The sequence below is a fragment of the Benincasa hispida genome, chromosome 12 (genome assembly GCF_009727055.1).
Source record: "Benincasa hispida cultivar B227 chromosome 12, ASM972705v1, whole genome shotgun sequence".
NCBI classification, from domain to species: Eukaryota; Viridiplantae; Streptophyta; class Magnoliopsida; order Cucurbitales; family Cucurbitaceae; genus Benincasa; species Benincasa hispida.
In genome coordinates, this window is record NC_052360.1 from 81002317 (window position 1) to 81029168 (window position 26852).

A 26852-nucleotide genomic window follows, 5' to 3' on the forward strand; every position below is an offset into this window, starting at 1 on the left:
GAAACACACAATAAACGCAAAATAACAATACATAAGAGAAAATGCTGCGTCTATTTATACAAACACTTTTTTGCGGGCGAGCATTGAGTTCTTCACAGTGGGGGAGTTCTAGACCGGATTGAGGATCGGATCAAGACTTGGATTGAGTTCTGGACCAGATCAAGACTTGGATCGAGTTTTGGATCGTATCGAGTTCTTTATAGTGGGGATCAAGGATCGAGTTCTAGCATAAAATTTTTAGACTAAAGTTACAGAATCATCAACCATTAGAGGAAACAAAACCCAATACATAATTGCATTCCATTTAGCAAGCTCAATCTCCTTCAAGTGCAGAAACTATAATTGAACAACAACCAAACACAAACAGTGATCAATTGCCAAAAAAATACAAAAAGGAAAATTCAAAATCAAATAAAAAAGAAAATGAAAATGGATCTAAGGATGAGTAAAGAGAGGAAAATCACACTCACCAAAGTTGCTGCAACCGACGGAGACGATGGAAAATCAGTCGTCGATGGTGGAATGCGGGGGAACTTTTTAGGACATCGCGCAGAGTTGAGAATGATAAAGAGAGGAATGAGAATGATATGGGTTTCAAGTGCTAAAAGTTGTGATTTGAGAAAATAAGGGTTGGGATCTAAGAGAAAGAAGATTGGGATTTTGTGTGTAAAGACGAAGAAAGGAAAGAAGAGAAATAGAGAAAAGGAAAGGAAAGAGGAGAAACAGAGAAAAAGAAAATATGGGTTTTGTGTGTTTGAAGAAGGGGTGAAGCGCGCGGCCTTCAAAATTTTTCGTGTTTGGGCGAATAACTACGAAATTTTGAGCGCACCCCCAAAATTTGATTTTTAACATTTTTCCTTTTTTCTTTAAGAGTTTCTATAGCCTATTTTTAAAAAGGCTATGTTCAAGAGCTATAATAAGTCATACTTATTGTAGTGTACCACAAGAATTTTGGGCTTTAATGTCGGTTAGAAAAAGTGAAACCGATTGTATAATGTCGGTTTTAAAAAAAGAAGATCTTTAATGTCGGTTTTAAACCGATATTAAAGATAGGCTACAATATCAATTTAAAACTGAAATTAAAGATCCTCATTTATTCTTTTAACTTTAGTAAAAAAATATCTCTATTTCATTTCACTGCCTTTCTTCTCTCTCCTTTCTCACTTCTCTCTTACAAACACTCTCTTCCCTTTCACAATTCCAATCATCATCAACGTTGGCATTGTTCCGATCGTTGTCATCGTCGACATTGTTCCGATCGCTGTCATCATTCGCATGCAGATCGCAAGTTGTCTTCGTGCCGTTCACATGCAGATCCGACGTTCGCGGGTTGTTGTCGTGTCATTCGCGTGCAGATCTGGTGTTTGAGGGTTGTCATCGTGTCTTTTGTTTGCATATCACGTTTCGTTTACGGGTCATCGTCGTCAACGTTACAAGCTCAGTCTTGTTGGATATGTCACTTGGTTGTCAGATATGGTCGGGCAGCTCCGTCATGGGCTCAATGGCTGTTTGAGTTGTTTGCTTGGAAAGGTAAAATTTTCTTTTCATATGTATTCTCAATTTAGTAATTTAAAGTTATTTCATTCATTTTATTTTTATTCTAATGATTAAGCTTCTTGAAATTTTGAAATGTTGGAATTAAATTAGTTCAAGAATATATACTTGGTTGGTAGTCTTGCTGGTGTGGTTCAAGTATATATTAAAATATTTTTTTTCAATTATATATAAACTAATTTTGTCTTACTTTGTTGATTAACCTTGCTTGGTGTGGTTCAAGTGTTGTTTCATTCATTTTATTTTTATTCTAATGATTAAGTTTCTTGAAATTTTAAAATGTTGAAATGAAATTAGTTTAAGAATATGTACTTGGTTGCTAATCTTGCTTGGTGTAGTTCAAGTGTATATTAGAACCATTTTTTTCCAATTATATTTTTGCTTTTAATATTTTATTTGTGTTATTCTTTTGAGTTTATCTCAAAATTTAATGTAAACTAATCTAGGTATTGTTGTTGGTTATGGTTCATAAAATTTTAAAGTGTTGAGATGAAAAGTAGTTCATGAATATGAACTTGTTTAATGGTTTTGCTATCATCTTTTTGTTTAGTGACTAATGTGTTTATAAAACATTTTCTTGGGTTATATTTTAATCTTGAAAATATTTTATTTAAGTTCTTTTGTGTTTATCATGTTGATATAAACAAGTTTTAAGTCTTATTATTGATTATGGTTAAGTTTACAAGCTTAAGGTTACGTAATTTTTCCTTGTTATTATTTGTCCTTTTTGTAGATTAAGTTGCATATTTTACGATCATGGATAAGTCATGGATGAAAATGAATAGATGTCAACTGAGTATGGTTTAGGGGTTGAGATGTTTATTAAAAATAGTCTACAACATTCAAGTATGTCGAATGTCATGAGTTGTCCATGTTTGAAGTGTGTGAATGTAAAGACTCTAAATGGGAATACAATAAGAGATCACCTATTTTCTAATGGTATAGATCAAAGTTATCAAACATGGATTTTTCACGATAAATCATTACCGATTAAGAGAAACAATGAAAATGTAGTGAAAGAAACAAAGTTGATGAGGATGATATTGATGTTGATGACACAATTGGAATGTTTGAGCTTGCACACAACTATTTTAACGAAAAATCCAATAATTTTGAAAAATTACTAGATGATGCGAAGAAACCATTGTATCCAAATTGTAAAACTTTTACCAAAATATCTACATTGGTAAAGTTATATAATTTGAAAGCTAAATTTGGATGGAGCAATAAGAGTTTCACTAAGTTGTTGGAATTAATTCATGACATATTACCGAGTCCTAATGAAATTCCAACTTCTATTTATAAAGCAAAAAAGATTTTTGGTACTCTTGAAATGAAGTAGGGAAGATTCATGCATGTAGCAACCATTGTTGCTTGTTTAGAAAAGAACTCTCTGATGCAAATGTATGTCAGTAAGTCAAGATGGAAGCTTCATAAAAATTTAAAGGAAATGGCTAAGAACATCCCAACAAAAGTCAAGTGGTATTTCTCACAAATTCCAAGATTTGAAAGAATGTTTTGAAGTAAAGAAACATCAAGTTTATTCATGTGCCATAAAAAAAAAAAAAAAAAAAAAAAAAGAAAAAAAAAAAAAAAGAAACAGGTGATTTATTACAACATCTCAAAGATGCACTATCGTGAAAAAAAGTAGACAATTTGTGGCCAGAGTTTGGGTCAGAACCTAGAAATCTTCGTCTCTTTCCAACAGATGGGGTAAATCCACATGGAGATCTTAGTAGTAGATATAGTTGTTGGTCGTTGATGTTAGTGACATATAATCTAACTCTATGGTTGTGCATGGAGCAAAATTTTTTTATGTTGACTACATTAATATCTAGTCCTAAACAACTTGGAAATGACATAGATTTTTATTTAGCTTCGTTAGTAGACGATTTGAAAAAACTTTGAAAAGATAGGGTGGAATGTTATGATGCATATGAAGAACAACGTTTCACACTTAAAGCTATTTTATTATGGACTATTAGTGATTTTTCTACGTATGGTAACTTGTGTGGTTGTATGGTTAAAGGATATCATGCATGTCCAATTTGTGGAGATAAAACTTCATCCACTTATTTACCAAAAGGGAAGAAGATGGTATATCAGGGGCATCATATGTTTCTACCACGTCATCATTCATATAAGAAACAAAAGAAAGCTTTTAATGACGCAAAAGAATTAGAATTTTGAATGGGGAAGAAATTCTTTCAGAAACAAGTAAGTATTAGTATTCATCTGGTAAGAAAACTATCAAGAAAAAGAACAGTGGAGATAACTCTTCAACTTATTGGAAAAAATCTATTCTTTTTTAGTTAGAATACTGGAAGTATCTTGACGTGCGACATTGTTTAGATGTGATCCACATTGAAAAGAATGTGTGTGCAAATCTTATTGGACATTGCTTAATATTCCTTATAAAATGAAGGATGGAATAAAAACTCAACTAGATGTTGTGGAGCTAAATATTAGATCAGAATTAACCCCTCAAGTGGGAGAGAAAAAAGTCTTTTCACCTTCAACATCTTATATATTAACACGAGCTGAGAAACTGAGCTTTTGTAAGATACTATCAGAAATTAAAGTACCTGAAGGCTATTCATCAAACAAAGTTTAATGGCGCTCACAAATTTAAAACTTTACAGACTTAAGTTACATGACCATCACATTCTTATGCAACAATTATTACTTGTAACCATTCGTGATATTTTACCCAAATATGTAAGACTTGTAATTACTCGTCTATGCTTCTTCTTTAATGCTATATGTTGCTAGGTGATAGATTTATCTCAGTTAAAGGATATGCAAAAGGATATAGTTGTCACTCTATGCCTCTTAGAGAGGTATTTTCCACCATCATTCTTCACAATAATGGTACACCTTGTAGCGCATCTTGTAAGAGAAGTTTATTTTTGTGGACTTGTTTATTTGAGGTAGATGTATCCTTTCGAACGATACATGAAAGTGTTGAAAACTTATGTACGAAATAGAAATCGACCAAAAGGATGTGTTGGAGAAAATTATATTGTCGAAGAGACTATAGAGTTTTGTTTAAATTTATATATGGAGTTAATTCTATTGGGTTGTACTCATCAATAAGGAAAGCGAACTTAAATATTGATAGAGCATTGTCAGCTGCTTTTTTTATCAGACCAAGTAAGGATGAGTTGGATCAAGCTCATCTTTATGTCATTCAAAATGTAAATGATGTGCTTCCTTACGTCGAGTATATAGATCTCCATCTTATTCTCATTTTAGGTTAGTTGATTATTCAATGATCTTCTAACTTTGTCATTTATAATAGGCAACATATGGATATTCTGTCTAAGCTCAATTCTGGTAAAATTAAAAGTAGAAAGTGGCTTCAAGAAGAGCATAATCACACATTCAGTCGGTGGTTGTCCACACGAGTAATCTCTAGAGCCCTACTATTTGATGTATAATTAAATGTTAACTACTAAACTGTTATAAAATTTATCATAGGTTGCACTAGCTCTCAAAGTTCCCAAAAATTCAATATCGCCTTCTTTAAGATGGATAGCTAATAGACCTTGTCCAACAATGACAAAATATTGTGGTTACATGGTTAATGGTTACTACTATCACATAAAGAAGCACGATGACAATAGAAGGATTCAAAATAGTGGAGTTAGTATAACGGCTACCACAATGCAAGTCTCTAGTATTAAGGACAAAAGTTCTGTCATGTCAGATATGACCTTTTATGGTGTAATACAAGAAATATGGAAACTTGATTACTATGGATTATCTTTTATTTTATTCAAATGTAATTGGGTTGAGAATGGAAATGGAGTCAAAACAGACGAGTTTGGGTTTACTATTGTGGACCTCAATCGTATTGGACATACATCAGACCCATTTATTTTAGCCTTTTAAGCAAAACAAATCTTCTATGTAAAAGACTCCACAAATTTGGGTTGGTCAATTGTTTTAACATCTCCACAACGAACAGTTGAAGATGATTTTCATGAAGATGAAATAAGAGATTGTTGGGTTTTATGTCTTAAAAACTCGTAGTTTGGAAAATGATAAACATTTGCTATTACCAATATACTTGTTATTGATTTCATAAATTGTACGAAAGTCTAAATCCAATAAACTAAGACCCATGACTATTATATGAGTACTTGAACTTTATGTGGAGACATAAGAGTGGATCGGGTTCGAGTAAATAGTCAAAATAATCTATGGTACATGAATGAGGTTGGGTATCTTATTCTGGTAACACCATTGGATGCGGCCTACTCTGTAGTTGTTATAAAGAGTTGTAAAGTGCTACATATGATGTGATCTTAATTCGTACATGTTATGACATGAGGAGTGAGGGCGTCCTATGTAATGAGTTTGTATAAGATTAGGACCAAGAAATAAGTCACTCTTACTTTATAACGTTGTTTACAGTTTAAGACTGACTAGATGACCTAGGTAACTCGATCTTAATCCTGAGCTAACTATGAACTCCTATTTATTTGGGATTGTCCTTAGATTTGCATAGTTGAGGGTTGGCTCAACAGCACCGGCTCAATAAGACTCCCATTTCAGGGGTATGATGCATTGTGAATATGATGAAATAATGATGTATATTGCGATGGTGGTGTATGCATTACACATGCAAGTTTTCCTAGTAAAATCCAAGTATAAATCCTACTAGGTTGCCTGGTAAGTCCAAGGTCAAACACAGGAACTATGGAGACAGTATGCGACAGTAAATTCTGATTCCTTTGCGGCAATCAAAACAATAAGTTGGTTGGTATGTTTATTTAAAATGTAATTGAGAAAGAGTTAATAACAGCGAAAGTTATAATGAGTATGCGGGGAACGGGTTTAGAAGGGATTTAGCTAACACTTCCTAAGATTGCATTCAAGTTATGCGATCATGCTACACACATACAACAGTAGGCCATCTCTCAATACAAATGCTATAGCTCCTAATTTTAGAACGTATGCAATTTATACGATAATGTCTATAGAACTTATGTCTAAACCTCTATTCTTGTCTATGCGATGATGAATGACACAAACATACACGAGGCGACCGCATACTATCATATCTTATTTCTAGGGTGCATGGGATGCATGTTAGCAAACAGAACTTATCTCTAAGTTTCTATATCTTGCTTATGCGATTCTAATCTGACTTTCTCAAGCCTAGATTCTAACCTAGTTCTCTCAATCTAGGTTCTTTCTTTAGACTACTCTCTCAAGTATCTCTAAAGGGTGATGGATGCATACACAAGACAAGATGATCGCATAAAATGAAGATCTTAGGTCATGCTAGCTAAATGCTTCTCAACCCATTCGGAAATTTAGTTACTCATGCGTAATGTAAAGAGAGTGAACGATGTAGAGATGCAAATTCCATTGTATAAATAAAATCATAATACATAACGACAATGGAAAGTAGGGATAGTGAGCCTGGTAGCAATGTCTTGCTTCCCAAGGCTTTTACACTGTGTTTTTCTCTATTATGCCGAAAAGAATGTTCTTTCTTTCGCCAGAGTCGGACCTCTCTCTGTTTTCTTAATGCTTTCCGGCACTCTTGATACTTTATTTTAAGTGATGAGATTATGGAATAAGATGCGGTGATGGAAATGCGTTGAACAACAAGTTTTCTCAGTGGAATCCAAGTGTAAACCTCACTGAGTTTCCTGGTAAGTCTAGGGTTGAACTCAGGGGCTAGGAAAAACGGTATGCGGTGATAGTTTTCCAAAAGACTTTGCGGTAACTGGTAAATCAAATAGTTGTTTGGTGTTGTTTTTTGCGGTATAAAATAAATAAATGCAGTGGAGTTTCGAAAAGAGTTGATAATACGAAAAATGTGATGAGTATACAGCGAATGGGTTGAGAAGGGGTTCGACTAACACTTTTTAGGATGCGTTCATGTTATGCGATCATGCAACATACATACAATAGAAAACCATCTCTCGACTCAAATGCTATGGCTTCTAATACTAGAACGCATGATATATATGCGATAAGTCTATAGGACCTATGCATAAGCCTCTATTCTTATTTATGTGATGACAAAAGGACACATACACAAATAAGGCGACCACATAATATCATACCTATCTCTAGGGTGCATGCGATGCAGGTTGGCAAACAGAGCTTATCTCTAAGTCCTTATCTATTTCTTATACAGATCTATTCTTGCTTTCTCGAGTCTAGATTCAAACCTAGCTCTCTCGAGTGTTTAGGTTCTTTCTTTAGACTCTCTCTCGAGTAGCTCTGAAGGGGTGTTGGACACAGCATAAAACAAGATAATCGCATGCAATGAAGGTCCTAGGTCATGTTAGCTTAATTCTTCTCAACTCATTCGATAAGTTTAGCTACTCATGCATGCTTTCAAGAGAATGAACAGATGTAGATGAAGAAATTCCATTGTATAGATATAGAGTTGAAATACAAAATAACAATGCAAGATGAGAATAAAGAGCCTGGTAGTAATCTTTTACTTCCCAAGGCTTTTACACTGTCTTTTCTACTTTGTTCAAAACATAGTCTTGCTCTCGCGAGAGTTTGCCCACTCTCTGCTTTCCACCCTTCAGGTTCTATCTCGAGTTGTCCTGAGCGATCTTCCGACGTCTCTTCCCTTCTCTCGCTCCGCCTTAAAATAAAAGAGAACTAAGAACAAGGCTATTCTATCTAAGGGAAAATTCTCTAAGTATTCAAACTCCTTTGCTGAATGTTGCCTTCGGTATTTATAGAGCTTCGGGATGAATGGCGGCTTCTCTCTTATGATTGCACTTGTGGCAGGGCTTTAATTCTCTGATTGATACATCGAATATTTGTCACCAAAAAGCTAAGTGTACTTGCTACAGTAGACCGTTAGTGGCTTGTCAACTTAATTCAGATTCGAACGTCATTAGCTTTCTGTCCCATCAAGATTAATTATGCTTTTCACCCAAATGCACCCACCAAGTTGCGTCGGCTCTATGCGATAATCCTTATTGAGCAAATGTTTGCGAGCACAAATCATCACAAAGCCTTACAGTAATGCCGCGCTCGACCATTACTTTCTTGTGATCGCGCTTTCCGCCTTGTGTCAACGCATATTCTGCATAAAAATACCAAAGTTAACTATTTTTATGCGATGAACGTATGCGACCACAATGTCATGAACTTAATACTTTTTGGACGCAATCTAATATATTTTATCAATGCAAACCTTCATTGTTTAATAACTTAGTACTGTAATAACGTGAATTTCTACCCGTTATCAACTCTCTCGAGCTAACCAGGAACGAACTTTCGGCGTCTTCTCTCTTCACTCGCCTCTGCCTTCTAAGTATAAAAATTACAGACTACGGTTATCTATGTATATGGCGAAAAAGAACTACAAAATTCTGAATTGCTCGACTGAAACCCTTTCAACGAAGGTAGCCTTCGGTATTTATAGAGCTCCAGGGTGAAGGGCTTTTCTCTCAAATGATTCCACTGATCAGATATCATTAAATCTCTGTCTGATGCACCGATTAATTATCACCGAAAAGTTGAATGTATTTGCTACAGTGTTGTCGTTAACGACTTGTCAACTCAATTCGTATTCGACCGTCATCAGCTTTCTGTCCCATCGTGATTTATTAAGCTTTCACCTTGACGCGCCGTCTTTATGCGGTCACCTTCTTGAGCAGATCTTCGCGAACGCATACGATCGCATAGCTTTGCGGTCGCAATCTTCTAATGCGCTAAGACGCTGAATTCCTTAGATCGCAATTCTATCTTGCGCCAACGCATTTTCCGGCACAAAATACGTAAATTAGCTGCTTTAATGCGATAGGCACATGCGATCGCAATGTTCTCAACTTAATGCTTTTGGACACGATTTTACATATTTTTACCGTAGCAACCCTACATTGTTTTATATCTTTGCATTGTAATAACGTGCATTTCTGCCCATTATCAGGGTAAGACTGGATAGATAGCTGAGGACATAGGGTGTAAGATGGAGTTCACACCTACTCAATTTAGGGATATGAGAAAGGTTGTTCTCTCAAGTACTAAATCCAGTTCTTGAACAAGGGGCCCCACCCTCTCATTGGGCTGAAAGAGTTTGGTTTAGTGACTGGATCACAAACCAGTTGTTCATTAGAGAATCAATAGGGACTTGAGAAATAAGATGTAATTTCGGGGATAAAACAGATATTTGACCCAGCCGTTATTACGAACAACCTGTGAAGGGTTAACTTGTTAATTATGGTTAAATTAAGTGGACATAATATATCTACAATGAGGGGAGTGCAACTATGGGCTTTAATAGAGTGACCCATTAGTTAACGAATGGAGATTAATTTGGTCTAATGAGTTTAGCCAATTAATCTCGGATCGTTGGAGCCCATGATCTGTAGGTCCACGAGGTCCCCTACTAGCTTGTAACGGACTAGCTCTAGAATATCGTGATAGGTTAATTTGAATCGTTCAAATTAGAATTAAGGAAATTAGTAATTATATGAGATATAATTACATGTTTAATTTGAGTATTAAACGGAATAAGAGAATTTATATATATTTAAATATGATTTAAATATATAAAGATGGATATGTATTAAAATTAATTTAATATTTGATATTGAATTAATTAAGTTTTATTTAATAATTAATTTATGAAATTAATTAATTTTTTTAAAAAAAATCAAAATATTTTTGTTTAAATCAAAATGTTGATTTTATGATAAAATTGAAAAAAGAAAGAAAAACAAATAAAATACTAAATGGGAAAAAGAGTTTTTCTATTATCCATCTTTGTAGTTGCTCACACATGAAGCATTTGCTTTGGCTTTGTCTTCTCCAAGCTGAGCTGCAACTCATGCAACTCTTTTCCTTGCATATTGATCTGCAATATAATGAAAAGATTGGAGTAAAAATCGGGCATACAATCTATGAAGATTTTGAGAGAAAAATTGGTTTGAAGAAAGAGTTCTTCAGCTGATTTTCTACAGTGGGCATTTCTCCTTCTACCATTGATTCAGGCTTGTTTTGAGTCCCACAACTCAATCTAGAGCACTAAGAGAATAGTGGGTAAGATCTTGAGGTGGTCTACAACAAGATTTATAGAAGATAGCAGCTGGTGAAGGAGCTTTGAAGAAGTTCTACAAGAGATATATCTTGCAAGAGGTATATCCTGAAACTCACTTGTTTTTGCAAAAGCATGCTTTATATTTTGCCAAAATTAATGAATTTGAGTGCTTAGATGATCTTTGTGCTTCCACTACTATTGATACAATCCTACAGAGATATACTGCAGAAGTGTGGTTATTGAGGTATGCAAAGAATGGCCAATGTTGATACATCTATTGAGATTGATGATATTGTTAAGGTTGATGCCCTAAACTCTTGTTGGGTCATGTAGTTTGTAAACACCTATATTGAACAAACGCTTGTGATGTAATAATATGAGATATTTTCTTCACTATTGTCTATGAAACACGAGATGTTTTATTTGCATTTACCACAAACTAATAAACTAAGATCTCTTGTTGTTGTTGTAACTTAAGCATGTATGTGGAGACATACAAGTGGATCATGCCTTAAGTGATAACCAAGATGGTCTGTAGTATATGGATATAGGAGGCAAAACCTTATCCTGGTGACACTACGGATGCAGCCCGCTTTGTAGATAGTTATAATTATTATGACGTGCTACAAATGGTCTAATCCTGATTATTCATGTGGAGACATGCGAGCGGATATGTCCTACACAAAGGAGTTTGTATAAGACCGGATCACAAAATGTATAGTCTCGTTATATAACGTTGTTTATGACAGAGACTTCACTTCACTAAGATGATCCATAGGTAACATGACCTTAATCCTGAGTGAGTTAGAAACGTCTGCCTTTGAGGGTGGTCCTTTGATTTGCAAGGGTGCGAGTGGCCAAATTGCCAACTCAAACCTACTACTTTGGGGATTTATCTGATTAGGGAGCTGGGAACTCAGCTATACAAGATAGAATTCACTCCTTCCCCGAAGTAGGGGTAAGTAGATAGATTGCTCCCTTAAGGGCTCATTCTGAGGCTTGAACGATGTGGCGCCACACATCTTTTCATGGCTCGAGAGGTGTCCACTCATAGTAGGACTATGATGTATTGTTCATTAGAGGTATCAGTGGTACTTAAGAAGTTAGATGTAACTACAGGGGCAAAATGGTAAATTGACCTAGCTGTACTTATGAGAATTTGTGAAGGGTTATCGTACTGTTGATTGGTTATATCCGATAGACATAGAAATATATCTATAGTAAGAAGTTTGCAGTTGTCGGTTTTTAGTGGAGTGTCTGACAATTAACGGATGGTGGATCTCATGAGTAAAGAGTTTAGTCAGCTATTTACGTATCGTTGGAGCTTCAAGCTACAGGTTCATAAGGTCTCCTTGGTAGCTCAATGGATTCAAGCTGAGAATCAGTTTTTTGGTCAATTTGAAGTGTTCAAATTGACAAGAGGGAGTTTGATGATATATGATATGATTGAACTGTTTTAATTATATATGATATAGTTGACATGATGTATGAGATACATTATTTGGAGGAATATGATATAAATATGATTTATATCAAGTAAAGGAGAAAAGGACTATGGTTTAAATGTTGCATATGATGTGATATTAAAACTATAGGTTATAAATATAATATGATAAGTTAGTTATTATATTTATTTTTAATTAAAATAATTATGAGATAATTGTAGGCGATTTCTCCTTTAACTGTGCATGAAGTGAGAGGTTTTATTCAATTTTCATAACTGGAGGATAAAATGAAAAATGTTTTCATTTTGTAAGGATCGCTTCATTTAAGTACACAACCAATTGTTTAGCTCACGAGAGACTATATGACAGCCTTCTAAGATTTTGATTAAACGATCGTGTACATGCGCCATTATCTAAACGATCATGTGGCATTTTACTAAACGATCGCGTGACTAGCGAGTTTCTTTAAACGATCGTGTAAACGATCAAACCTGTTATACTAAGCGATCGTGTACCTTTACTAAACGATCAAACACCACAGTCTATATGATAGGCAGTGTATACTTTTCTACATGCTTGGTTGTAGAGTGCGATCGTTGTTTCCTCCTTCCCTCTACCAAATCCAACAGAGCCTACACCTCCGGGATTCTCACTCCGAGAATACCAAGGTTACTGAGTGGTGGTGTCAGAAAGGTTGCTTGTTCATGGAGAAGATCGTTCGTGGTTGACCTGGACGATTAGGTAAACGATCCGGACGAGAGCAAGTTGTTGTCCAAATTCTTCACGAGAACGAGAGACCTGTGAAAGAAGAGTTCTTCAAAGGTAAGTCTCTCACTCTCTTTTGTATTTAATTTCTAAAGCATGCCTTAATTTGGTCTGAAATGCATAACTAGTTTGTTTGTTTGTGAATGCTTGGAATTCTGTCACAATGAATTTGGAACGATCTTGCTTTCGCTCATGTGTTCTCTTTGATAAAAGTTCCTTCAGATACAACATCCACATACATCAGAAATAATTGTGAGGGTAGGTGGGTTGATAAATAATGTATTAAACACGGTATATAATTTTCTATGATTATATATATTAATATTAAGATCATATGTTTTTTTGTGAGTGATGTTTTTTTTTTTTTTTTGTCAGGTTCACATGGAAGATTCGAGTAGTAGCAGCGAAGATGATAAAAATATGATCCCACAACAAACCAGTAGAATAATTGTTCCATGTGGCCCAACTATTATGTCTGAGTTGGCACAAATAAGAACTTCTGGGCCACAGTTGTCCATTAATTATAATGAACACGAACAACCGATTGGATTTGCTGCACAGAAAATGCAAAGCTACATTGGACTTTGTGTTCGATAACAAATACCTATAATATACAATTCTTGGAAAAAGTTCCAAAACATCTTAAAGATAATAACAGTATGTTTTCTATAATTTTAATTCATGTGCATAGTAGTTTATTAGTTTATTGTTTATTACTTTTTTCATTGTGCAGATGTTGTTTGATGTGGACTCTCAGTCTAAACATGGTATACTTATATCTGCATCTAGGAAGTTTCGGACTTTTAACACCACATTGACTTAGAAGTTCTATTTCTATTTAAAGACAAGCCATCGATCTTGCAATTTTCTCCTCAACAATATTATCATATAAATCAAGAACAGTGGACATCATTTGTTAATGAACGATTAAGTGAAGAATGGGATGTAAGTCATTCTAAATAAATGTCAATATTATCATTGTTTTGGTAAGTAACTTCAACTAGTTGGTTGTACAGGAAATCAATCGTCTTCAGAGAGAAAGAAGGTCGAAATGTGTATATAATCATCAAATTTCTCGTAAGGGAACAAATAATCTTGCACAAGAATTAGTAAGTTTTTCCAATTAAATTAAATCTTTTATTATAATATGTTTATGCTAATTAAATATGTATGTTCATGTAGAACATATCGAGTGATCCTTCTTATCATTCGACTTTATGGAAAGAAGCATGAAAAGGAAAAAAAAATAATGAATATTTTGATGATGCCACTCAAGAATGTATCAGTCGAATTGTAAGTTTATATTGTGTGAAACTTAAGATGACATATATATAATGTCTGAAACTTGTGATAACATAGATATTGTGTGAAAATTGTAATATATTTTATAGGATAAATTAGCTAAAGTCCATGAAGGTGAAGATGTTTTAACTAAAGCATTGGGTATGGATGAACATTGGGGACATGTTAGAGGAGTGGGTGATTTCGTTTCCCAATCACAATATTTCAAGTTTGTAAAACCAAAGTCCACAATGAGTCAAGAAACTGAAGGAGCCTCTGATGACAAGAATGTTCGACATGTCAAAGAGTCAAAAGACAGAACCCATAGTAAACAATCTCATCAAACTAGATCGTCTGTTGGAGGTGTTGCACTTAGTGCATCTGAAGAAAAGAAAATTGAGAAGATGCCTAAAGAAAATTTGAAGGTAATTGTTTTTGTTGTGACTCTTAAATTTTAGTCATATTGTGCTTAACCATGCGTCATATTAGTTCTTTTAAATTTGTTACACCATGTCACTTACTATAAAATCTCTAGATAATATTGTTGCAATAGCCACAATGTTTGACGATGATGTGACATGTTCTACTCGGACCTGTTCTAAAAAAGTCGAGGCATTTCGAATTGTTTGTTGCATTTTATTGGAATTGATAGAATAACAAAAATCTATTTGACTTTTTTTGTTTCCGAAGTAACTCTAATCAACTAGCACTATTTTGATGTGATGTTATTATTTTAGATCTAAAGTACTGATAGACATCGTCGTGGGAGAAGAATTGCCAATACAAATTTCTGTGAAGGGAAAAACAAAGTCTTTAAATCAAGCGATGTGCAACTTCATAACGTGGCCTCGTGAACTTGTAATTATGGCTGACGAGGAAAAGGTATGCATCTTTTTCACTATATAAGTTTGGTTATTTATTATTTTTCGTACTTTGAATTTGTAACTTTGGTTATGGTAGGAACATTCAACAATTAAGAGCGTTGGACACTCTTCCAAATATACGGACACCAATGGCACCATCAAGCTCTTGAATGGACATGTCATACACAACATGAACGATGTAGACATGATTCATTTCAATTTGAACGAGCACGTATTTGGAAGGGACAAATTTGTTTATTTAGGCCGTGATGATATGATTCATTATTGCAGTATGGTTGAAATTAGTTATATGTGTTTATTGACATACATTGTGTAAATATTACTCATCTTGATTCACAATCTTCAGTATATTTTTTTTTTCATGTTTAAATAATAACTTTTGCTTTGTTTAGGCATCTTTGGGATGAATATGACCGTGATATTACCAATAAGTTTTTTATAATTGACCAAGCAAAAATATTGTCACATGTGAAGTCTCTAGATCTTCGATCTAGAAATTTAGCCAACCAACTAGAATTAACTAAATTGGACTAATTAGTTCTTATTCCATATAACACAGGGTAAGTAAATACAAGTTCTTTAGTTATTTTTTATTTGCATTATATGCATACTAATATTTCAAATTGTTGCTTATTATAGTTACCATTGGATATTGATTGTAATCAATCTTTAAAAAAATTGTATTTATATTTTGGACTCTATTCGAAGTAAGGTTCAAGAGGAATTTCATGGAGTTATAAATATGTAAGTGTAACTGAACTTTCTTAGCTTTTAATTCAAGTATTTATGTTTGGCCAATGTTTTCAAACTATTTAGTGGATGAAAGCATGGCAAGCCAAGCACGATCACCAACACCATCGGTCTTCTCAAAAATGGAAACCTATAAAGGTAAATTTACATTCATATTTTAACAAATTATGTTCATTCAAACATTAGAATAATTATTTTCAACTTTTTTACATGCAGTGCCCCCGTCAATTAGATTCTATAGGATGTAGGTACTATGTATAAAAGTATATACACAAAATAGTGCATAATCCTACTACTCTCATTACTAGCCTCATATGCAAATTATTTATTTTTTATATATACTAGCTTTAATTTAATAAATGATGTAAACTTATGTTGATTTTTTTTTCTTTTTGTAGTTCAATATAAAAAATGCATATACCGAAGGAGAGATTGACGTAATTCGAACACAATGGGCAAGTTTGTTAGCCGATTTGTGTAAGGATGTACTTTTTTTTTTTTTTGTCTCAATAGAATGTAAATGCTAGCTTAGAATGAATCTTGACGAGTTTTGAGTAAAATATGCAAATTTAGAATGAATCTGAAGTACTAATTCGTTGGTTTGTGGATAGACGAATTATTGTCTAACCATAATCTTTTTAGTGGAAGATTTATGTATAATTTTTTTGTTTATGGGTATTTGATGTAAGTATTCATGGAAGTACTAATTGATATTTGTGAAGGGGAGAACTGATTATTAATATTATAGAAGTGTTTGGTATTTCTAATTGTAGTTTTAGAGAGGCGGATGGTTCCATATGAGTGTTGGATATGATAATTTTAATTATTGTTCTATGGAAGTGTGTTATCGATATACAAATATTGATTAATGTGTTTATTCATATTTGATAAGTACTTATAGAATGGATTGGAAGTACTAATTGTTGTTTGTGGATAAATTTTTATAGAAGTGTGCTTCATTGCAAGTAACTTTGTATTTAGTTTTGTGCTAAAGTGTATTATTGTGTCTATTGTTATATTTTAGGTTTGGGTTATATGCATTTATAGGTGGAAGAGAAATATCGTTGGCTTGCCATGCAAAATATAACAGGTACGCATTACAATACACAATTATTTATATTTTTTTAATAAAATACGATGGTGGACATTTCCTAACCCAACACGAGACATATAATGACGTTTCTTTGACCGACATTAAAAATGGATTGGACAATTTAAAAAATGAGGCATAAAAGAACGGACAATTATTGAAAAAAATTTGTAAAATATCGACATTGAAGATGGTGTATAATGTTGATTTTCAACCGACATTAAAGACTTTTTATAACACGATTTTCAATGTCAGTTTTCAACTGACATTAGAACCTTTTAATATCAGTTTTAAACCAACATTAAATTCTGACTTGCAAAATGCTTCCCATCTTCATTTTACTCACCAGGCGTTGGGGCTAAACAAAATAACAGATTTATTAAAAGTAACACACTGACCAGAGCTACTATCATCAGCAAAAGAAAAAAAACAAGTGAGAAATGCTAGGGCAACTTTATACCCATTTAGATTCTTCTCCAAACTCCCAGTTCTAATCAATGAAGAGAAACTTTTAAAGTTGAGTTTCCATAATTAAGAAGAAAAAAAGTGTAATGAGAGCTTCCTCTTCTTTTTCTTTTATTACAATGATGATGGTTATTATTATTATTTAAAGAAAAAGGTAGAATGAGAGAAGAAAAAAGGACAAAATTTAATTTTAAAACAAAGATAAGTTATGATTGCCTTCAAGAATATAGTCTTAATTTTGAATTCTTTTTATTTCCATAGTACGCATAGAAGATTTGGGGATCTCAGTCCACTCTCAAATCATTCATTTTTTGAATTGGGTCGATACCTTTCAATTTTACAATTTTAAATTAACATTCTTTTTACAGTAAATTTTAGGTAATATATATATGGTTGTCTCAGATGACAAGATCTTCACGTTAACAATCACAAAACACTCAGATATAACGGTCAATAATAATTCAAGAGTCAGGGGAGATAGAATGTTGAAGCTTGAAAATCCTTCTGTCATTTACCAAAAAGCAGCACGATCGTATGAATGATGCTCCTAGAACTAAATGATAGTTCAATTAAGTAAACAGTTGGATGAAGCGTTAGATGATCGTGTAGGTGACAGTTGACTGGAGCTAGACGATTGGGTAGACGATAGTTGAGGAGCTAAACGATCATATAGACGATTGAACGCAGAACTAAACAGTCGAGTACACGATGCGGTAGGAACTACACAATCGTGTAAACGATACTTTAGCAAAATCTAAATGATCGTAGAGGTAAGAAGAAAAGATACAGGAGTTCAAGGGGTTCAGTCAAAAGTCTATGTCCACTGTGCAAATTAGGATGTTCTCTTTTATTACTCTTCAAAGTATTACAAAACGAATGTCTTGCTCTCTCGTTTTTTTTATTCACTCTTACATTAATCTCACATTCGTTTTTCTTTATATATGCAGGCGATTTAGTCAACGATGAAGCTCTGATGGTTACAACACTTAATAGAAAGAGGTCGACAATGGTTCAACTACCAACTACGATGTTCTTCTTCTTGATTTCGAGTCTTTCTGTAACATGTACATATAATTTATTTTTTTTTCAATTTGACCCCAATCTTGTATCACTTTTCAGTAAATTTTTAGAATTCTAACCCTTATCTAAGTTTGGGTGCAACATTATAAAATTGAAAGTAAAGGTCAAAATTGAAATTTTTTCCTAAAATATAAGATATAAAAAATATATATTTTGCAACTTAATTTAAAAATATTGTAGTACTAATTGAGCGAAACAATGCCACATATATTTTATGAATTTTTCTAAATAAAATTCTCATATTTCAACCACATTCCGAAATTCGAAAGTGGCAATTACTTACAAAATGAAAGTATGCATGCAAACATAATATTGGGCTTTCATAATTTATGTTGGAAAATACATAATAAACTGCATAATTGCCGAATCAAACTCCAGAATTTATGAAAATTTCAAGATATTATCGGAGTAAATTTCTTACGAAATTATTTGCTGGGCCTGAGCCCAACAAAAACTTAAACTGCACCATAAATTATGAAAGCCCAATGTTACGTGGGTCGGTGTCCAACAAAAACTGGGTAATTATTACGAGCCCAAAAGTATGGGATTCGAATTTTTTTCCTCACATTTTGATCAATATCCTTGACAAATTATTCAATAAGGTCGCTACAATAATGTCGTTGCTTAATAATAGCCGTTAGTTGTAGATTAAAATCTTTCTCGTATAGATAACATGTAGATTAATGAATTTGAATAAAGAAAAAAAATCTTGTTGGTGAGAAGTGAAATAAATCATAATAAAGCTTATAAGGTGATAAAAGTGTTTTTTTTTTTTTTTTAATTATTATTTTAATATATACTTTTTATTCTAAATGGATTATATTCTACGTGGCTGAGATTGGAAGCTAATTTCTATTAAAAGTTTTTTCAATGTAAGTAATTATGTGACAAAGTCAATGATAAAAAACTAAAATGATCAGACGACAACTTCTACTTTTACAAACACACAATTCGTAAAAATATCACATTTAATAAAAGCAAGAGTCGATGCAACTCTTTAACATGAAGGGTGGTTATTAAGAAGAGTCCTAAAAGTGAGTTTCATCATATCACAAACATGAAAGCAAAGCAACCAAACATGTATCCTCCAAACTTTTACTTTGCCATAAACTTTTCCTCTATCCCCTAATCATAAGAATCACAACCTAATTCCCACTTTTTTTTCTTTTTTTTTTAAAGCATTTCTACAAAAAAAAAAAAAAATAATAATAAAAAAGGAATCTGAAACCCCCAGTCTTCCTTTTCTATTCAAACAACATGTGTGGGTACCTTAGCCTCCAAAATGTTTTGAATAAGGTTTACAAAAGCTACTTTAGAATCTCAACAATTTTTTAGTATAATGTATGATCATCGAAATCAGTGTAAGGGCTACCCATCTTCATAATTATCCTAACAAAAAATGGCCCCTATCATTTTTTTTATGCATCAATAATTCGATGCTGCAAATCTTGTATATCAAGTGAAGTTGCTGAGTGAAAAAAAGAGGAAGGCAGAGAATGTGGGTTATTCGATTAAGACTTAAGAAATTCTCCTTCTATGGGATAAAGCATTTCTCGGTCATATTATATATATATATATATATGGTAATTGAAGGTAGGAAGATTTGAACTATAAATCTCGTGATTTCTAACATTCGAATACCAATTGAGTTATACTCGATTTGGTTGATCAATGACTTGTTGGAGACCCAAAGTTAAAAGAATAGATATATCATTGAAAATATATATAGTATGTAAGGTGTATACTTAGTTACCATTTATATCTATATAAAATGTGTAGAAACAACTGTAATAGATGTGAAATTTAAAATATACTGACTAAATTTAGGATTATTGAAAGCACGTTGAAGAAGTAAAGACGTTAATTACTTACACCAAAAAAAAAAATCGTGGTTTAAGAATAGAGATATCCAATTTCTCTACGGGGACGGGACGGGAATTTCCCGATTAGGCAGGGAATGGGGGAGGGAGTGGGAGAAAAAATTCTCGGAGCTAAACGGGAATGCCTGTCCCCGCCTCCGACCTGGCCCCACCCCCATTCCCCGTCCTGCTCCGATTAGCTTTTACATATTTATTTAGTATAGTTATTTAATGTTATCTTATTATTATTATTATTATATAAATATATATTTAAATTCAAATTGATTATTTATTGGGAAAAGATAATGAATATGTTTAAATTGAAGGTTAAAATTAGATTATATATGTGAATAATTTGATTTATATTATTTCTTTCTACTAAAAAAAATTAAACAGCTTTTTTAGGCCAAATTGAGTGATTTATTTTTAAATTCAAATTTTCATATAAAACTAACCATAATAAACAATTTAGTAATAAAGTTAATTATTTAATTAAAATTTGCTCACATATTAATGATTAAATTAATTGACTTTTTACAAACAAAAAAAAAAAAAAAAAGTAACAAGAAAAAATTCCCCGCGGGGAACTCGATCCCTTAAGAATTTCCTGCAGGGAATCCCCATCTCGATCCCCATGAAAAATTTCACGAGGATGGAGAATGAAATGAGGAGCGGGGGCGGAGATGGGGAATGGCATCCACGGCACCGCCCTGCCCATGGGCATCTCTATTTAAGAATATTATGTAAATTAGATAATTAATAAATTACATGCTAAGGTTTTTCTTTTTCGAAAACAAGAATCCTTGTCATCTTGTCATATTAATAAATAAAGGAAAGATAATGCACATTGAAAATAAGTTTTGTTTATTATTATTATATATTTTTTTTTTTGTAATTTATAAAAAATTCCTACCTCAAATTATTAAGGTTGTAAGAAATTAGCCTCGGGTTGAAACTTGACTAGGTTTTTAAATATGTTTTTAAAGAGTAATAATATACTAAAAAAATTAATTATTAGTAAAAAACTTTATTAAAAAAAATAGAAATTAATTAGTTTTATTTAGGGGGCTATTTAAATATTTGATTGTTATTTTGGTGGTTATTTAATTGTGTTTGTAAGAATGATGAAAACATCCATTGAAATGGAAAGGAAAGCAATATAATTTCTCAAAACAGTAAAGACTAAACATAAAATGGTTTTAAATTAGGGCTTCAGAAAATAACTTTTATTTTTTGAATTTGGTTAAAATTTTATATATTTCTTTAATAAAGGTAAAATTGATAGTAAAGAAATGTTAAAAAAAAAAAACACCAGTACAGTTTTCAAAAACATCAAACTAAAAATAAAACCGTTATAAAACATGATCTAAAGTAAGCGAATATTATAATGTTAAGTATATTTCATTTACACATAAAAGATATACTAAAATTACTATAGCCAAGTTTCGTATACTTAAACATTTGTAGCAAATTTTTTTGGGTCTAATAAATATGTAAACATTATAAAGTGTCTTAATAAATTTATGAACTATCAATTATTATTTTCTTATTCGATTGAAATTTACATGTCTATTTGTGTATCCAGTACATCCTATTTGAACCTAATTTTAAATTCTCTATCATATCCAACGACCAACATTATATTAAAAGTTCAAAAATGTTTGTTATAATAATATAGTAAATTCAATAAAATTTATTGTGCGTTTTGAAAGTTTAAGAGCCTATTACACAAAGTTGAATAACCAAACTAATTATAATTATTGTTGTGAATGCGAATGCAATCAAAATGTTGCATTGGTTAAATAAGGAATGATCATGAGTTTATGGATGACAATTATCTCTAATAGTATGAGGTATTATTGGTAAAACCAAAAGCAAAGTCATGAAGATACCCAAAGTGGACAATATCATATTGTTTTGGTACTTGATCTTGTCTCTATCGTTTATATTTCTTTTGGATGTGGGACATGAAGAGGGTGCTACGTATGCGTCAATCCATTTGAAATATATGGTCCATCGACTAATTCCATCTATATTCAAATATTTTTTAAAATAGAAAAGAAAACAATGGCTAGTGTTGCTCAAAAGCAAAGCAAATAAAAGGGATCTAGAATTAAAAGTTTTGAACTCTGATTTTATATTTAATTTACTTCGAATATAATGGCACCAACAATAATACTAACAAAGCTAAATTATAAAAATAACCCTAAACCATATGGGTTAATTAGTTTCATTTATATTGCCAACTTTCAAAACTTTCTAACCATCGGTCTAGTCATAGTGGGAATATTTAAAAAAAAAAAAAAAAAAAATCAAAGGACTAAAGGATCTGGGTTCAAACCAAATAGTGGCCACCTATTTAGGATTTAATATCGTACCAGTTTCTTTGATACCTAAATGTTGTAGAATCAAGTGGGTTGTCCCATAAGAATAGACGATGTTGGCTAAAAAAAACTCACGAATAAAAAAAAAATCACAACTTTCATTTTAACTTTTTATTTTTTTTTAAAACAACTCTCGAAGACTTTTTCTATTCAATTCATGTATAAAAAAGTTAACGTATACTTACATTTTGTTTAAGGGAACAAATCTAAACGTCAAAAAAGATAATCTTGAGATTTATTATTAACCAAAAATAATAACAATAATGACAAAAGAATATAAAATCGAGGTCGTTTAAGTAGAGAGGAAGAAGACAACATATAGGTCGAGTACTCATAGATGCATCACATGTCTTTTTTTTTTTTTCTTGTTATATATGTATTAAGATTTATTCACATAAACAAAGTATAAAATGTTAGTGTATAAATTTAATGACAAAATTTTACATGGATTGTTCTCAAACAAACTTCATGCTTCAAGATTTGAAGTGAAAATTTTCAATGTTTTAGAGATGTAATTGAAACCAATCTCATAGTTGTGGAGTATTTTTGATAATTTAACGCTATAATAAAAAAAATTATAAAAATTATCCTTAAAGTATAATGATAAGAATTGAGCTCTCAAATTTATACAAATATTAAAATTAACCTTCAAACTTATACAAAATAATAAAATTGGACTCCCAAATGATAAAAAATTGAACCCTCAAACTTATATAATTGAAGGCTCAACCATATTTAACACTTTTATAAATTCGAAGATTTAGTTTTTACAATTAAAAATTTAAGGATAGAATTGCAAATATCACCGTTTTTTAAGATGGTTTTTACAATTTGCCGTTAGAATAATTATGGGGGAGAGAGAAAGAGAAAGAGAGTGAAATAGAGAATTTTAACGGATACTGAAAACGAAGAAGGGTCTGGTTTGTTGCCTCGAAAAGGAGCTGGTTTCCACACACCTTTGCACGTGTGACCCAATACCCTATGCTAATTTTCTCTCTCTTAAAAAAAAAAACCCTAATTCTCTCTCTCTTCCATTCCCAGTTTTCAGAAAAAAGAAAAATTTAATAAAATTCTGACCTCATTTTCCTTAAACAATTGAATTTTCCACCACCCAATTTCCCCATTCTCCGGCCGCCGCCAGCCTCCATCTTCTCCACTGGCTTCTACAACCCTCACTTAACACAACGAAACAACAACAAAATCAAGAAAGTTCATCTCAGAGGATTTCTTAAATTTTGTTTGTAATCAACATTTTTCTAATTTAATTGGATCATTAAATTATGAATTTTGTTACCCAAATTTTAGTTTTGAATCTAGCCATTTTCCACCAATTTTTACTCTGCCTAAATCCCTAAGAATACACCCACACTTATATAATTCACAATTAGCAAAAATTAGAAAAACACCGTCATGTTCAAATCTCCAACTTAATTGAATTCAAGAAAAAAAAACATCGTCTTATTATAATGTGATTAAAAAAATATATCACATTATTTAATATTATAACAATGTATATAGGAATAATTTATAGGATAGGACTAAAATTATATTAAGTGAATGGATAGATTAAAATGAAACTAAGTCAAATATATTAAAATGGAACAAACTTCAAATTATATATCTAACAAAAGGAAACAAATTTAATTAGAATCTTGCGTAAGTAATCTGAAAGAAAAATGCGGCATATATCATTTAATTTGACTAAATATAATTCAAAACCCATCACGAATTTTCTAAAACTATGATTTCAATGAAATTAATTAACTTAATAATTAAAAGAATTTTGCAGCTAAATAACCTAAATGAGAAATAAAGAGAGAGGGCATAGTTTAATAAGCTTTTGCTAAATATTTAAAACCCCATCATCATAAATGATAATAGCTAGCATTTTTGTACATCATTCTTCTAATTGAACAATAATAACCTTAGCTTTTCATCATTTGCTATGTTCAAATGAAAACATAAACTAAAATCTCACACACAAGAGAGAAGAGAAAGAGTTGAATTAGAGCTGATAAAAAAGATGATAAAAACTAAACCCCAAAGTCAAAAAGAAAAAAGAAAACTCATCAAACCCCAAAAGATTGTACTTTCAATAAGGTGGCCGACCTCCTCCCCAAAACGCCGCCGCCGCCTCCGCGGGCAATTGGCATGAAGAATTCACAACATTCTGCGCCATACCATGAAACAATCCCCCATTAGGATCCCCCAACAATTGGGGCGGCGGTGGCGGTGCTCCCTGTTGTCCCGCCATCTCCGCTGCCGGTGAAGCTTCGTCGTCATCATCAATGGGTAGCCGTTCATAAGCAGCATTACCAAAAGAAGCCGCCATGATAATCACTGGACCAGACGCGGAAAGTGGGCCGATTACATTCCCACCGACGACCTGCCCCTGCCCACCAGCCAAGTAAACGGTCAGGCCGGAGGCGGCCGGGGGAGCCGGCGGTGGGAGGAAGGAGCCAGAGAGGGAGAGAATTTCAAATCTACCATGTAAGGTGATGACAGCGCCGGGGGAGGCCGGCTGCCGGAGAGTGACGTTGGCGACGGTTCCAGTGGCGCTTAGAATACAAACGCCGCGCTGGCGACGGCGTGCGAAGGCGGCGAGGGAATCGACGATGTCGGAGGCTGTGGAGATTTCGATGAGATGAGATCTGAGGGCGTTAGCGCTGTCTCTAGTGATTATAATGGGTGGTTTTGGCTTGTTTTTGGAACCAGCTGGTCGGCCACGTGGGCGTCGAGAAGAAGAATTTGATAATTCTTTGGTGTCGGACATCGCGGCTGTGGTGGGGTTTTCTTCCTCCCTATCTCTCTTAGCTCCGGGGGTTTGGTCGTCGTCGGAGTTTTGGTGGTGGTGGAATAAACCATGGTGGAGATGGAGATCTTTAGAAAGGAAAGGAGGAGGAAGAGAGCGATTGTGGGGTGTAATTCCATCCATTTGGGAGTTGACGAAAAGGAATATAATTTGCAAAATTGTGTGTTTGGATTGGAAAATTTGGTTTGAATGTTGAAGAGGGTTTTGTGATGATTGTGGTGAGGAAAAAGAGAGATGGGGGATCAAAACTGAAGAAGCTAAATCATGAGATGTTCCATGGGCTTGTGGAGAATGTTGTGGGTAGCCATGGATGAGGAAAATTTTGGAGTTTGTGGGAGTTTTGGGGTTAAGGGTTTGGCTTCATAGAGAGGGAATTAAAAATGAAAAGGAACCTAATGGCATGGAGAGAGAGGATGAGATATGTGTCTATGGTATATATATATATACGCCTTTAAAAAAAAAAAAATTGGGTGCTTCATCGACTATACTTATTCTTGTACAACCCAGATGATTAAAGATGTCATGGGACAATTTTTTAAAAATTATATGTATATAAGAGAGATATATGAGATTAGGTACAACTTAATTAAGCTACTGTCTCTCTTTTAAAGATTAGAACTTAGAGAGAATGTAAATGATAGTTTTACTTTTGCAACACTCGATGAAAGAAAGAAATTAAGTAACTAATTTTGATCGAGAGATAAAAGATTTAAATGATCTCCACAACTTTTCTTCATGTATATAAATTAAATAGAATATATAAAGTTTGAATACACATCCAATCCAACGGTTATTAAAGAACTCGGGGATGGTTGAATTATAATAATAATGAAAATGAAAAGAGTAAAAAAATAATTGGTGGAATGTAGAGAGAGATGAGGGAGGAAGGGATTAGGTCTAAGGGAATGGATCGATGATGGGGTTTTGGGTTTGGTTTTGGTAAGACAGCGTGCGCATGGGCGGTGCTGTGGGCCCCCACACTCCCACCCCTTCTTCTTCTTTCCCTTTCTCTATCTCTACATACAAACATCAACATGCATATCACTCTCCCAAATCTCACCTTCATTCTCACTCTTTCTCTATATTTTTTTTTCATTTACCTTTCAATTTTTCTCCGACTCATTTTAAAATGGTTAAAATCATTCTACAATATTATGACTTCAAGAGCTACTTCTCGAGTCTCATATGCATGTTAATCCTTATAATGAAACATTAAATTATTTTTTAATGGTTAAAACGTATATTTCTAAATGATTTTTTAAGAAATTTTGGAATAAAATTGATTTAATTAATTGACTTATGTCATTTACAAACATGTCTTTATAAATGTGTTAAAAACTTAAAATCGCTTTCATCATAACATAATTACTTTTAAATGTATTTTTCATATAATTATAATTGATTTTGAATAATCGAAATGAATGATTAAGAATCATTTTGAACATGAAA

At 32.9% G+C, this 26852-nt stretch overlaps 1 protein-coding gene across 1 annotated transcript; it reads right to left on the reverse strand.

Moving 5' to 3' along the window:
• Positions 1 to 24683: 24683 nt before the first annotated feature.
• On the reverse strand, positions 24684 to 25789 carry LOC120068279 (AT-hook motif nuclear-localized protein 22-like). The gene has a single exon (XM_039019997.1). It carries the CDS (start codon positions 25524 to 25526, stop codon positions 24684 to 24686), a length of 843 nt encoding a protein of 280 aa, XP_038875925.1. The 5' UTR covers positions 25527 to 25789.
• Between the last annotated feature and the right edge of the window lie 1063 nt (positions 25790 to 26852).